Below are 14734 nucleotides of genomic sequence, written 5' to 3'. Positions count from 1 at the left end.
ACCTTAAAGCGGGTAAGAGTGAATTTTGTCTTACATTGTATGTCCCCAGCTATTCACCCAGTCTTACTCCTGAAATAGGAGGCGTATTGAGCCAGCATTGATGAGTGCTGCCCTCACTTTTACAGATTTAAGGATAATCTTGTGTGAACATGAGTTCATAGTTAAGTCAGGATTAAGAGTAGTTACCTAGGTCATCAAAAATTAAAATAGTCAGTTTTAAACAGTAGACGACGTTATAATGTAAAAGTAACTATTTTATGGTTTAGTCTTATAACTATCTACATAGAAGACTGTCACTTTCATGTCTCTACATGAACGATTCAGGATCACATCGTTTGTATAAACTACAAAGCGGATCACATCCATAGTGTCCTTAAAATGAGGTGCCCAACCTTATTTGTATACTATATACTATTTAGGCTATATACTTGAACTTGATCCACGTTTATATTTCTACATAAAGTTCAAGTTTAATCAAAATAGTCTTGGAACCTTAGTTTATTGGATTTAAGATTATAGTATTCAATTTCATTAATAATTTCTCAACAACTACTTTATTGAATAGAATATGATTATAAACTACGAGTTTTATAACATAAATTTCAACAGGTAAACGTTTGTGTTGAAAATGGATAAATGATCGTTTAACTCATGTCAAAATGATATTTAAAAGATCTTGATATTTTTTAATATGAAGAATATGGAATAGCTCCAAAGAATCTGGCTGAAAATGGTGAAGATGAAATGAAAGATTTAAATAGAAGAATAAATCATTTAAAAATATAAGAAAAAAAATTAAAGAAGAAGAGCAAAAGCAAGTGAGCTACCCATGCAATATTTAAAGGCAAATCTAAAAATCATAAAAAAAACATTTTATTGCCTTGGCTTTTGTTTTTTTGTTGGTTTTTTTTTTTTTTGTTTTTTTATTTTTCTAAATTATCCTAAGTTATAATGTAGACAAGTCGAATGGTGGGCTTACTCTGAAAAGCCTTGAGCTTCCGCCCATTTCAAGCCCACTAAAAAGCTCTCCAATTTGAAGACTTTCCGGATAAATCGATGCCTCGATGATGGAGCTCTCGTGCTTCGACCGAAGATAATTGCTCGAGCGGACAAGCCGAAATTGAAGCCACCCCCAGCAACTGACAGGTAAAATTTATAGACGAAAAAGTTTTCCTTTTTCTGGTTAAATCAGTTTCCATGGACGACATTTTCGATTCTTCCCTCAATCTTGAAGAGGCCCATTTGAAGGAAGGTTATGCCGATGGCTATGAAGATGGTCTAGTCGCTGGCAAAGAAGAGGCAGAACAAGTAGGCCTTAAAGTTGGTTTCGAGGTCGGCGAGGAAATAGGGTTCTACAGAGGGTGTGTGGACGTGTGGAATTCTGCAATTCGGATCGAACCGGAACGGTTTTCTGTTCGGGTTCGAAAGAGTGTGAAGCTGCTGGAGGAGTTGCTTGAGAAATATCCACTTCAAGATCCTGAGAATGAGCAAGTTCAGGAGCTGATGGAAGGCTTGAGGCTCAAATTCAGAGCGATTTCCGCCACTTTGGGTGTCAAATTGGAATATAATGGCTATCCCAGATCGATTTCAGATGGAAAGGATATTGACTATTGATTTTATTTGTGTGGAGATTGTGTAAATAGGCTCTTTGGAAATTCACAATAGGTGTTGAAACGGTTGGTGAAATTTTGGGGTTTGTTATATCATTGTTTGGTCTTATATCTAATGAGAATTCCCTGTTTCATCTTTTCTGGCGAGAATTTTTGGTTGTAGTGTAGAGGCTGGGCGTATTTTTTTGGCATTGTGTATTAGATTTTGTAAACAAAAAATGCCGAATCATTATTCGATATACTCAGTATGGTCTGGTTGAAGTTCTTGGAAGAAGGACTAGAAAGCTATTGCTTGAAAGTGTCAATTTTATCACGATTCATGATATGAACTTGTTATTTTTTATAATCAGTGCATTTCTCCCAAAGATGAATTGCAGCATTGCTTCCCTTCTCAGATAATTTTAGATAGGTTTTCAAACTTTATAAGTTTGACCATGAACCTTGTACAAACTCGGATATATCAGTTTTTTATGAAAGAAAATTTACACCGCAAAGCTGCATCTATTGATTACGAGGTTTTACATATTTGTACGATTTTGTGCAGCTAGTGACCTGCAGTAAAGAGAAAAATGTCAAAATTGATTCTTGCTTGCTGCAAGGTATACATCTCAGAAAGCAGAAATAAGGCTGCGCTGGAGTCAATTGAACGAGCTACCAAGCTCTTCCCTGATGCACCTATTATCAACAAATTCACGGATGAGGTCTATAACAGAGTTGGATATACCCTTGTTTCAAAGCTCCCATCACAGCCATCTGGAAAGTCATGTTCCCTGATAAGTGCGGTCCTGAACATGGTTAAGGCTGCATTTTCAGCAATTGATTTCAATTCGCATTGTGGCAGCCACCCGCGACTTGGAGTTGTGGATCATATATGCTTTCATCCTTTGGCCTCTGCATCTTTGGAAGATGCCGCTCTTATCGCAAAATATCTGGCAGCTGATGTAGGATATAGACTTCAAGGTCTGTACTTTTCACACCAACATTTTGGTGCTTGTTTAGGTGTGATTTTGAAATAGTTATAATCATGTTCAAAATTACTCTGAAACATGTATTTAATACCTCAAAATTAATTTTATATTTAATTTTACACTTTTAAATGAAATTTTTATGTTGTCAAAATTGGTTTTGAATGATTACAAACATATTTAAGAGTAATTTTGAAAATGGTGAGCATGATTCTAACAATTCCAGAATTATTCCCAGATTCTAGGCTGCAAAAAATAAGAGGAATGATAATTTTGGAGGCATTTCCATCGATATTTTAGAACCGATAAACCAGTCACATGCACATGTGCTATGAAATTCATGGACTTTCTAAACTTTGCAAAATTACCTAAAGTCGAAGGCTTTAACTTGAGGGATTGATTGTATTTTATTCTGAAAAGGCATTGCATCAATGTATTGAATTAAGAGAGTGCCTCAATGGTGCTATCAAAGTTCAGAGTAACCAAATATCCTTGTGTTCTGACTAGTACTTGGAATTTAAGAAATATCCTTGTGTTCTGGCTATTTCTTGGAATTTAAGAAGTGCAAACACTCTAATTTGACTAGCATGTCTGTGTCTGACATATAAAACTAAAAAGACACATAAATGAAAATAAAAATAACTTTTAGGTGTGAAATATGTCAAGTTAATTTCTTTAAGCATATAAACATATCTTTGTCGTGTTGTATCATGTCTTATTTTTAAAATATGGTGTGTCACAATGTTCGGGTCGTGATATATCCGTCTCTGTGCTTCTTAGCCATGAACCTGAGAGTAGTGTTTCATGGTATCAACTGGTCTGTTTTATCAATATCTCTCATGTCATTTATATTATGGGGTGCTGATGATCTAAACCGTAGCCTACAGTCCCAACATTTCTATATGGAGCGGCTCATGAAGAGGGCAGGAAACTATCAGAGATCAGAAGAGAGCTCGGTTATTTCAAGCCAAATTCTGAGGGGTTAAAGTGGGCTGGAGGGTTGAAATCAGATTCATTGCCACTGAAGCCAGATGACGGTCCAGCTGAAGCAAGTAAAGCAAAAGGGGTTGTGGTGATTGGAGCAACAAAGTGGGTTGATAACTACAATGTCCCAGTTTTCTCTACCAATATCAGCGCTGTTCGTAAAATTGCGAAGCAAGTGAGCGAGCGAGGAGGTGGACTTTCTTCTGTTCAAGCAATGGCCCTTGCTCATGATGAAGGTGTAATTGAGGTGGCTTGTAACTTGCTTGAACCAAGTAAAGTGGGAGGAAAAGTGGTTCAGCAGGAAGTTGAACGGCTTGCGGAAAACGAAGGTTTAGGCGTGGGGGAAGGGTATTTCACAGACCTCTCGCAAGAGAATATTATTGAAAGGTACCTCAAATTGTTTTCTTTGTAATTTTTGACTTGCATTTGACTTCTATATTCTATGTAGCTTATGCTTTTGATGTTTATACCACCACTTGACGTTGAGCTGAAAGTTGAATGTTTTGATCTTCCGAGCATGTGCTTTTAAAGATTCCAAGTTTTCTCCCGTTCCTTCTAATAATAATAATGCTAGTCATTGTTGTTTATTAAACTTATTAACACATCCTAAAAGGTTGATTGTTCGAAAGAACTTGTCAGAAGGTTCTAACAATCAAATGAAATTTATAATTCCCAACTAACTATTAATAGTACAAGTGGCAGAAGCACGTCTATATAGGATCTGCTTGGGATGCATTAGGAAAAACATATTTTCTTAAAAAAAATACTTTTACATTTAAACATTTTTTCTAAAAACTCATCGAAAGAAAAACACATATATTTGACAATTTTTTTTCTCAAAAGTGTTCTTAGGTAAAAATGTATTTGATTTGTAATAGAGTAAATATATATATAAAATTTGTCCATGGAGATTTTGATAGAAGTTTGACGATGATCCGAGTATGTTAGTTTGAGGTAGTCAGGGATAGCTACTGTAAAATGATAATCAAAGGTTCGCGATAATGGTAATGGGAAGTCAAATGATGACAATCACAAAAAAATAGTTGTTGGCAGTTGGCTGATAACAATCTTAGAAATTGATCGACAAAAGTTGACCAATAATGGTTACCATAAAACAAATGACAAAAATAAGCCAATAATAGTGAAAAATGACCAACAAAAGTTGATAGGCAATGGTCACGAAAAACGTGAAAGAAAGTTGGCCGACGATAGTTGGAGAAAATAGAAAGTTGGCCAACGACAATTGATGAGGATAGTTGAAGGTGTTGGCCGGATTGTTTTATACAAATTAGGAAAATTAACCATTGTGAACACACAAAATTTTATTTTTCTCAAAGTTGGTTTTAGAAGTTTATTTTGAACCACATCATTTGATAAATTCATTTTTTCAAAATTTATTTTAGGTGAGTGTTAAACACATATCTTTTTTCCAAAACAACTTATTTTTTAATTTAATCACTTGAAAATATAATCCAAACACATCCAGGAAGGTTTGGTAGAGAATTAAGGTTATTGTCAGCTAAATGTTAGTTGATAGGTGACACTTGTTTTATGATTTACAAATATATAGTATTTTAAAAATTAGAATCCAAATTTTAAATATGCTATCAAACACATATTTGAAAACTGTATTTTTCATTGAAGCGATTATTTTCAAATTTATTTTTTCAAATTCTCTACCAAACAGGTTTTTAAAATCGAGAACAAAGGCCAGTAAACTCGGACGAAAGTGGGTGTTACAATCATAAATTTCCTATGCTGGAAAAGGAGGGGAAGAAGAGAGAAAACTGACTTGGATGTCAAATTAGAATGAGAGTATGCCCTAAAGGTCAGAGAATGGTATTTAAGCCCAGTCGCAACATTGAAGGTAGTGTTAAAAGAGAGAGAGTGAGGATGAGTAATTTTTGATTCAACTAAACATTTGTTTATATAGGCTTATAAAATGTAACAACGGAATTTCAATAGTTAATAAACCATAAATATTTAAACTCTCATAACTTCTAAAAACTCCCAAATAACTTGATGGACACAATTTAATATAAAAACCAAAAGTCACAAATCAATTTAAGTCCTATAACCTTTCAAATTTTCATTAATAATGTAAACCTTTTATATTCTCAACACCCCTTAAACTTGATTTGTTACATCTAGTAAACTTCTAATTTTGATAAAACTCTCCAACTTGAGGGGCTTTGTGAAAATGTTCGTCGCTTGGTCTTGTGACGTGATATACTTAAGTTCCACTTCTTTCTTCGTAACTCAATCACGAATGAAATGAAATTGTATATCAATGTGCTTGCTTCTCCATGAAAAATTGAATTTTTGGTTAAGGTAATGGCCGATTTTGTCACACCCCATCCCGCAAGCAAATACGAGATGCGATGTGGCTCAACATTCTGATGCGCTAAACACCAAACACTTAGCTTGAGGTACTTAAGCTTTGCTTAATCACATGCATAGTTACTTTACACTTAGACAGAAATTTATACTTTAGGCGATATAAGTACTTAACACCACATAATTAACAGAACTTTAACTTTATTAATTCAAGTCATGTGTTCTACTACCAGCTTTACAATAAATCTTTAAATACTAGAAAGTTAAACTTAAACTAAACGCCTTGGAAAGCCTCCATGCCTAGTAGCCTTCTTGTCCTTTTTCTCAAAATAGCTCTGATCACCTAGGGAGTGAAAATTTAAAACGCAAGTCAAAAGACTTAGTGAGGAAGTTTTAAGAAAACCTTTTTGGAATACCTTTCAATATAAATACAACATTCATATCACATAAACACACATTAGTCTCAAACGATCCTTTCACTAAGAACATGAATCATTTCCTATGTCAAGACTTATCATCTCGCGTTTAGACTACCATGATGTCCTTTTCATCAACAACATCCGGGAATAACATAATTCTATTCTGGTTGTTTAGGTCACCTAACACAATACACATCTTTTATGCGTTGGCCGGCTTCATTTCACCACATAATCCTTTTCTACATGGCTGCCTTTATTCCTTATGTGCACATAACAGTTAGCTCATTGATAGGAAGAAGATTAATGGTTTGAACACAATTTCACATTCTCTTGAATCAAATACAAAACATACTTTAAACATGACATAAGCTTTTTCATTTGAAATCTCTTTGAAAACACTTTTATATAAATCATCATTTCAAATCAGTATAACTTTAAAGAGAGCTTTTAATCTTTTAAAACACATTAAAAAAAAAAAAAAACTCACAACGACTTATTTTCCTTCTTCACAGAATGCCTAACCTAAGTTTCCTTCTTTAACGCCTAGGGTTAGCTTACACTTAACTTTTTCCTTTCAGATTTTCAGCAATAGACCCTTTATCAATCTGACCTCAACCCCTATTTATACTAGTCCTAAAAGGAATTAGTCATTTCTAAACTCTTAATAGTTTACTAGCTCCTACTCTTAGTGGTGCATGTAGAAACTTAATGTTGAACTTAACAATGCTTAGCTTAAACCTTTACACCTTGCCCATTAAGTACCCTTGGAAAAATTTCTAAAAGTTTCCTTATTCTTCATCGCCTAACTTCAAGTTGTAACAAAACTCTGTCCACATTCTTAGATTCCCTCACTTTCTCTTCATCTCGTAATGAGCTCCAAACGCCTAACTAATCTTAAATGCCAGAAGTCTTATTGCGTTGTCTTGCTTCCTCGCCCAACGTTAGCTTTTCATCGCAACCTTCTATTCAAAACTGTAACGCACTAAAATTAAGATAATTTTGGAGTTAATTATCTTAGTTTTGTTTAATTAGATTTAATTTATTGAGCGTTATTTTGAATTCATTTAATAAGAATTATTTGATTTTGTGAGAATTGAAATTAATTAAAAATATTTGTTGGATGAATATTTAATTAATTAGAGGTTTTGATATGTGTTGTTTGTTGAGATTTTAATTAAATGGTAGGATTAAATAAAGTTTTGGATTTTTAGTGTTGTTGGAATTGAATTAAATTAAATAATTATGGATGTTATTTAATTAAATTGTAGAGGAGAAATTTTGTTGGAGATTTGATAATTATATGTATATGTGGAAATATATATATAATTATTATGTGAAAGGAAAAGATACTTATATTTGTTGAAATGTAACTTTTTAAGGAAAAGATAATTTGATAATTTGATTTTAGAAAAAATATATTTATTAAGGGAGACAGGGAAAATATTTATATTTTGAAAAAATATAATTATTTGTAAAAGGATATTCATTTTCGAGAAAGTTAAAAATAATTAATTATTATAGAAAATAATTATTATTTTGGAGAAAGATAAATAATAATTAATTATTGTGGAAGATAATTACTTATTTTGGAGAAAGATAAATAGTAAATAATAAATAATTATTATGGAAGATAATTAATTATTTTGAAGAAAGATAATGAAAATAAAGATATACGTATATTTTGGTATTATATATATATCCTAAAAGGAAAGTGAAAAAGAAAAGGAAAAGGAAAAGGAAAAGGAAAAAGAAAAGAAAATAATAGTAATAAATATTATTGTTATTATTTGGGTTTATAAATAGTATTGGAATACTCAAGTTGAAAAGAAAAGGAAAAAGAGAAAGATTCTTCACCTTCTTCACTAAGATAATCTTCAGTCGCCACCACCTCACCAGTTTTAGTTATGATTGGTTCTTTTGGCAAAATTTGAAAATTTAAGTGATGAATTTTCTCATTAAAGTTTAGATAAGTTTTCAACCTCCATTTGATTAAGTTTGGTAAGTTAAGGTAGTTAGATTAGTAATTTGTTGGCAAAAAATTGTTAATTTAATTTTAGATCTAATTGGGGTTTTTTTAAAGGTTCAATTGGCTAATTTTTTTTAGATTTAATCTTGGATTTTTCCCAATCAAGGTTGAATTGGTTTCAACCTTAAATCTTGGATAAGTTAAATTGGGAAATTTTAGATACTAGCCATTGATAAATTTTATTAATTAAGTTATTAATTTTTCCTTACTGTTTAGGGTCTACTTTAATTAGGAAATTACTGTAAGCAAAGAAATATTTTTAGCTAATCTCCAGGTAAGAGATTATACTACTGGACCTTTTAACTGAATTTAAGACACTCATGTATTTACGATTATGCATTGATGGTAGCTAAGATGCATAATGCGATACTATAGATGATGATTGATATTATATTGATGATGATGATTGATATTATATTGATGATGATGATTGATATTATGATTGACGATGATGACTGGTATGTTTATGATGTTTATGATACATGATATATTAATCACATGAATTAGAATGTTATGATTAATATTCATGTCATGTTATGATGTTTATGATGATATTACATGCTTTAGATTGTGGTGTGTCTGTTAACTTTGTCTGCTTAGCTTTTTACTCCATCTGTATTGTGATCCTATCTATGGGGTCACTCGCACGACTAGGGGTATTCCTACAGAATCACTCACACGATTTAGGGGACAGTTATATTGTGTATATGTGGTCACTCGCACGACTAGGGGTGTTCCGACGGGACCACTCGCACGAATAGAGGTGTACCTACGTATTACATATATGTTTATGGAGTGTGTACCTGCGGTCACTCGCACGACTAGGGGTGTTTCTACGGGATCACTCGCATGATTTAGGGGTGTTCGTACGGTCTCACTCACTCAGGTGTGCTCCATTGGACACACGACGTTATGATTATGTTTCTAACGGAAAGTTAATAGATCACCTAACATGACTAGTAGTTGGGTCCCTTACTAAGTATATTTATATACTCACTCTTTCCTATGTTTAATATTTCAGGCTAAGGTAGAGAACTTGAGAAGTTGGCGAGCGACAAAAAGTGATCTGTGGCATGCCATATGGGGACATAGTTAGCTTTCGCGTCTATTTATCTGTTTTTCAGTATTTTTAAATGTTAAACATTTTACCTAAGATTTTGTCCTATTTATTTGATTTGATTTAAAATTAAGAGCCCGCGGTCACATTTTCAAATTTTTTTTGTTGGTTTTGATAACCTTATATTTTGTGAAAATCTTGGTTTTATAAAATTTTAGTCGTTTGTCTCTTCAAAAAAGTGTAATTTGTTATTCGTCTTTTTTGTAATGACCTTAACTTAGTTTCAAAGTTTGGGTCGTTACAAAACGCTTACTCTTAGACACTTAGTCAGATTTTAGCATTTCTTAGGTACGAGTCTCACAGATTTATTGTCAATAAAAATCTTTATTGGATCCTTCATTTGAAACTTCAACTTCTACATAAGTTTTTTAGCCAAACTACATGATATACGCATGAAGTTGCCGCGACATACTCTGCCTCACATGTTGATAATGTGACTATGGATCACTTTTTTAACATCCATGTGAACGTTGTTCCACCAATAAAAAGTACAAACCTTGTAGTGCTCTTTTGATCATCCAAGTCACTACTCCAATCACTATCACAATAACTAACAATATCAAAATTGTTAGAAGAGACATAGGAAAGACCATACTCAATTGGCCCTTTTGATGTAACAACGCATCATCTTTGCCATTTCACAACGTGTTGTCATTGACTACTTCATAAATTGACTAATAATTCCAATTTAATAAAGAATATCTAGTCTTGTGCATGTCAAGTACCTCAAACTTCCGACCAAACTTTTGAAATTTGTATAATCCACCTTCTCTCCTCCAATTTGTTCGATAATTTTGACTCCACATTCCATTGGTGTTCCAACTGATTAGCATCATCCATAATGAACCTTTTAAGAATTTCTCTAGCATAACCTCTTGAGATTTAAAAATCCTATATTCACTTTGTTTGATCTCGATCCAAAGATAAATAACTCATGAGACCAATGCCTTCCCTTTTAAACTCCTTTATCGTCTCCCTTTTAAATTCATCAAACATGCAAGGATCGTTTTATGTAAATATCAAATTGTCAACATACAAATAAATGAGTAGTATGTTTTCACCATGCATTTTGATATATAGGGCATGCTCATAAAGACACTTCATATACTTCTTCTCTTTAAAATACTTGTCAATCCTTGAATTTCATGCTCTTGGTGCTTGCTTTAAACCATAAAGAGCCTTCTTCAATCGGAGCACTTTATCTTCTTAACCCTTGGCTTCATATCCCAACGATTGTTCCACATAGACCACCTCTTCAAGAATTCTATTCAAGGATGTCGATTTGACATCCATTTGATGTATCTTCTAATGGGCTCTAAAGCAATAATCAAACGAATAGTTTCAAGGCAAACAACAAAGGCAAATACCTCATCATAATTGATATCGTGTTGTTGACTATACCCCTATACTACTAGTCTCGCTTTATACCTTTCAACATCACTATTGGCCTTTCTCTTTGTCTTGTACACCCATTTCACTCTGATTGATTTTTGTATAATCTAAAGCTTGGTCAACTCCTGTCACACCCCCTCATAGATCACCTTCTTTAGACCCAAGAGGTGGCGTGATGTCAATCGAAACCATCCAGAATTTCAGAATCAAAATCCAATGGACGTGCTTTATAGCCTTCTATTCGTGTACCTTACTCAGAATTTCTTCCAAAATGATCTTCTCGCCTTTTCTTGATCAAAACACCTATCCTCTTGCCTTCAATTTTCATAATGGTCCTCTTTTATAAACTAGACTTAATTACTGAACTTTTGAAAGTGGTTTGAGAGAAATGGCATGAGTGAATTGTGAGAAATCCTTATGTGAAGTTGCCTATTTATAGGGAGCCTTGCAAGAAAATAAAATGACACCTAAACCTTGCTTAATCCATCCTTAATTTTTCTTAAGACACCTCCTTCTTCCACTCCACCTCCACCTTGGCCGCAAAAATGCATGTGATTAGTTTAAGACACTTGGATTAACTTTAAACCGATTGCCATAAGCTTGCCACGTAGTTGTCCAAAATGCCTAGATAACCTCTATGGTCCTTCTCGCATAACCTTGGCCGCCCAACCAAAACGTCCAATGTCCTTTCATCTCACCTACTAACCTTTTAGTCCATTATCTGGCAATCAAAAGCCTTCCTTGCATAGCCTTGCCACCCAACTCATGCTTGCTAACCTTATAATGCCTTCTTGTCTAACACATGATAACCTCTATATCTTTTCTTGACATGGGCGTAAGCTTCTAAACGCATGCCCATGCTACACTAATGCCTAATCAATCTTTCTTGCCAAACCTAAATACCCAACTAACCTTTTGAGAAGCCCAAATACATTGCTAATCTGTTTAATTATTTCGTCAAGCATTCTCTTAATGTCTTTTCGCTTAGCATCCTTTGTCTACCCATTAACACACTTTATGATACTTTTTATCCTTAATGTTAGGACAACAAACCCGCGAATATTTTCACAATGGTATGATATTGTCTACTTTGGATATACACCCTCATGACTTTACTTTTAGTATCATCTCAAAAGGTCTCATACCAATAGAGATAGTTGTTCTCACTTGGTCAACTCCTGTCAGACCCCCTCGTACCAAGATCATCCTAGATCTAATCGATATGGGACTTTGGTCAGATTCACAATCCTCCCCTCGAACAAGTCTCATATTACAATTCTCCTCCCCTTGAACAAGTTACCACGATCCTCCCTATAAAATAGTCATCCCATTTGGCAAGCTCTATCTGTGCTAACTCCTCTTCTTAGAGCGCCCTGCCCATTCGATAGAATCTAACCACGGATCTCATCATGACCTACTTTTTGAAACTTTCACGTGGCACTATTACATCTTTGTTTGACACCTAAGGATCATACTAGCATGGTTAACTTAGAGGCATGGCTCTGATACCACTTGTTAAGACAACAACCCCTCGAATATCTCCACAATGGTATGATATTGTCCACTTTGAGTATACACCTTCATGACTTCGCTTTTGGTATCATCTTAAAAGGCCTCATACCAATGGAGATAGTTGTTTTTGTTAAAATTTATGTCCTAAAACTCGTAGTTTGAAGTTAAATTATATTCTATTAAAAAATGTGGTTATTGAGAACTTATTAGTGAAATTAGAATATCATAATCTTGAATCCAATAGGCTAAAGTCCAGAGGTTGTCTAGTGTAGATTTGAACTTTATGTAGAGATATAAACGAGGATCAATTTTGAGTTTATAGTCCAAACAGTCTATAGTATATGAATAAGGTTGGACGCCTTATTCTGGGAACGTTATAGATGCGACCCACTTTGTAGCTAGTACAAATGAGTTGATCCTGAATCATTTATGTAATGACATTAAAGTAAGGGCATCCTATTTAAAGGGTTTACATAAGACTGGAACCATGAAATAGTCACTTTTAAGTTAAACACCATTGACTATATAAAACTAACTAGTTCGATTATGATGACCTAGGTAACTTAGTCTTAATCCTGAGCTAACTATCAACTTCTGTTCACATGGAATTATCCTTAGATCTGCATAGGTGAGGGCATCTCAATGGTGTTGGCCTAACAAGCATCTCATTTCAGGGGTAACACCGGGTGATAGCTAGGAACATAGGGTGCAAGACAAAATACACTTCTACCCGCTTTATGGTTAATAGAAAGAATGTTCCCTTAATGACTGAATCCAAGTCTTGAACAAGGGACCCCCCCCCTCTTATTAGTCTGAAAGAGATTCAGTTTGTAGGTTGGACCTTAAACCAATTGTTTAATAGTGGATCAATGGAACTTAGGGAACAAGATGTAATCTTGGGGATAAAACAATTTTTTGATCCAACCGAGGTTACAAATAACCTGTGAAGGATTAATTTACTGATCATGGTTATCTCAAATGGACGTAAATATATCTATAGTGAGTGAAGTGCAACTACGGGACTTTAGTGGAATGAGCTAGTTAATCTCGGATTGTTGGAGCCCATGATCGATCTAAAAGGACTTAGCCAGTTAATCTCGAACGTTGGAGCCCATGATCTATAGGTCCATTAGGTTCCCCTGCTAGCTCATATGGAATTAACTTAGAACAACAATATGTTAGAATAATTTGAATTGTTCGAATTAGGTAAAGAGAGAGAAACAAACAAGTATATGTGATATAGTCGTCGGTTATAGTTTTGAGAAAGAACTTTATATTTAAATGTGATTAAGTATTAAAAATATGAATATAGATTCATATTCGGAAGCTCGGAATTGATGAAAATGGTCAAAGTTGAAAAAGTCAAAATGTTGACTTTTGACTTTGAAACGTCAAACTTTAATCGACTTTATATTTAAATGTGATTTAAATTTCAGAAAAAATGAATGTGGATTCATGCTCGAGAGGTCAAAATTAGTCAAGATAGACAAAATGGTAAAAAGTCAAAATGTTGACTTTTGACTTGAAAAGTCAAAGTTTGACCTTGACTAGAATGGTCGAATGATCATTTTGTCCCTTGATCAAAGTTAGTGGAAAAATCGAACATTTTGTTGGATAATCCCACTAACTCTTAGTGGGCTAAGTGGAAACTCATGGTGAAGACACCAAGCCCACTAAGAGAAAATGGAATGGTGAATAAATCCACTAATGGTTGGTGGATTGTGAGACGTTGGGTTTTGGTGATTCAATTACATGAAAATTTTGCATATAATTTGTTTATAAAAGGCTGGTTTTTTCAAAATTTGAAAAACTTTTGCCATTTTGATAATTTTAACTTACAAAATTATTCATAAATTTTTTTTCTCTTCAACATATCTCAACCCTAAATTTCACCTCCATTCTTTCATCACTCTCTCAATTTCCTTCACCTAATCGGATTCTACAACCCAGTTCTAAGTCTGGAATATAGTGGGTCAACTCTAGTGGTGGTCCTGGTTCGAGTTCGTAAGGAGATTTCGAGATTTCGGGGAGCTACAAACGTATGATTTCTATATACCCTAATTTTGTTTAGGGTAATTTTATGCATGTTAATTTCTAAAATAAGTTTAGATGCAATTAAAGTAAGTTTTGATCCGTTATTTTTGTTGTGTTTGTATGCTTTCCATCATGTGGTATCAGAGCATGCATGATTTTACTCGATTGCATATGGTGGGGTATTTCAATTTATTTGATAAATTGTGGATGAACTAAAATGGGTTAGTGGTTTTGGCTTAAATTAAGCTTTGTTTTCTTTTAATTATTTTAATTAGCCCAGTTTGTGGTTTTATTATTCTTGTTTAAGGGTCTGTAATTTGTTTAAGAGTTATTAGAAA

The 14734-nt window shown here is 33.8% G+C and overlaps 2 protein-coding genes across 3 annotated transcripts; both read left to right on the top strand.

Annotated features, from left to right (window-relative positions):
• Nucleotides 1–976: 976 nt before the first annotated feature.
• LOC103490466 (uncharacterized) lies at nucleotides 977–4089 on the top strand. 2 transcript variants are annotated; one of them, XM_008449980.3, is made up of 3 exons: nucleotides 977–1146; nucleotides 2155–2570; nucleotides 3463–4089. In XM_008449980.3, the coding sequence occupies exons 2-3, from the start codon at nucleotides 2180–2182 to the stop codon at nucleotides 3969–3971; spliced, it is 900 nt and encodes a 299-aa protein (XP_008448202.1). In that variant the 5' UTR covers nucleotides 977–1146; nucleotides 2155–2179; the 3' UTR covers nucleotides 3972–4089. The 2 variants fall into 2 exon arrangements, with proteins under 2 accessions (XP_008448202.1, XP_050935142.1); XM_051079185.1 differs by lacking the exon at nucleotides 977–1146 and adding an exon at nucleotides 1529–1676.
• Nucleotides 1198–1959, top strand: LOC127143900 (uncharacterized). The gene has a single exon (XM_051079186.1). The coding sequence runs from the start codon at nucleotides 1198–1200 to the stop codon at nucleotides 1612–1614; it is 417 nt and encodes a 138-aa protein (XP_050935143.1). The 3' UTR covers nucleotides 1615–1959.
• Nucleotides 4090–14734: the final 10645 nt, after the last annotated feature.

The sequence above is a fragment of the Cucumis melo genome, chromosome 11, assembly GCF_025177605.1.
Source record: "Cucumis melo cultivar AY chromosome 11, USDA_Cmelo_AY_1.0, whole genome shotgun sequence".
NCBI lineage: Eukaryota > Viridiplantae > Streptophyta > Magnoliopsida > Cucurbitales > Cucurbitaceae > Cucumis > Cucumis melo.
The sequence above is the reverse complement of the archived record's forward strand: the minus strand, read 5'-3'. Positions and strand labels throughout refer to the sequence as shown.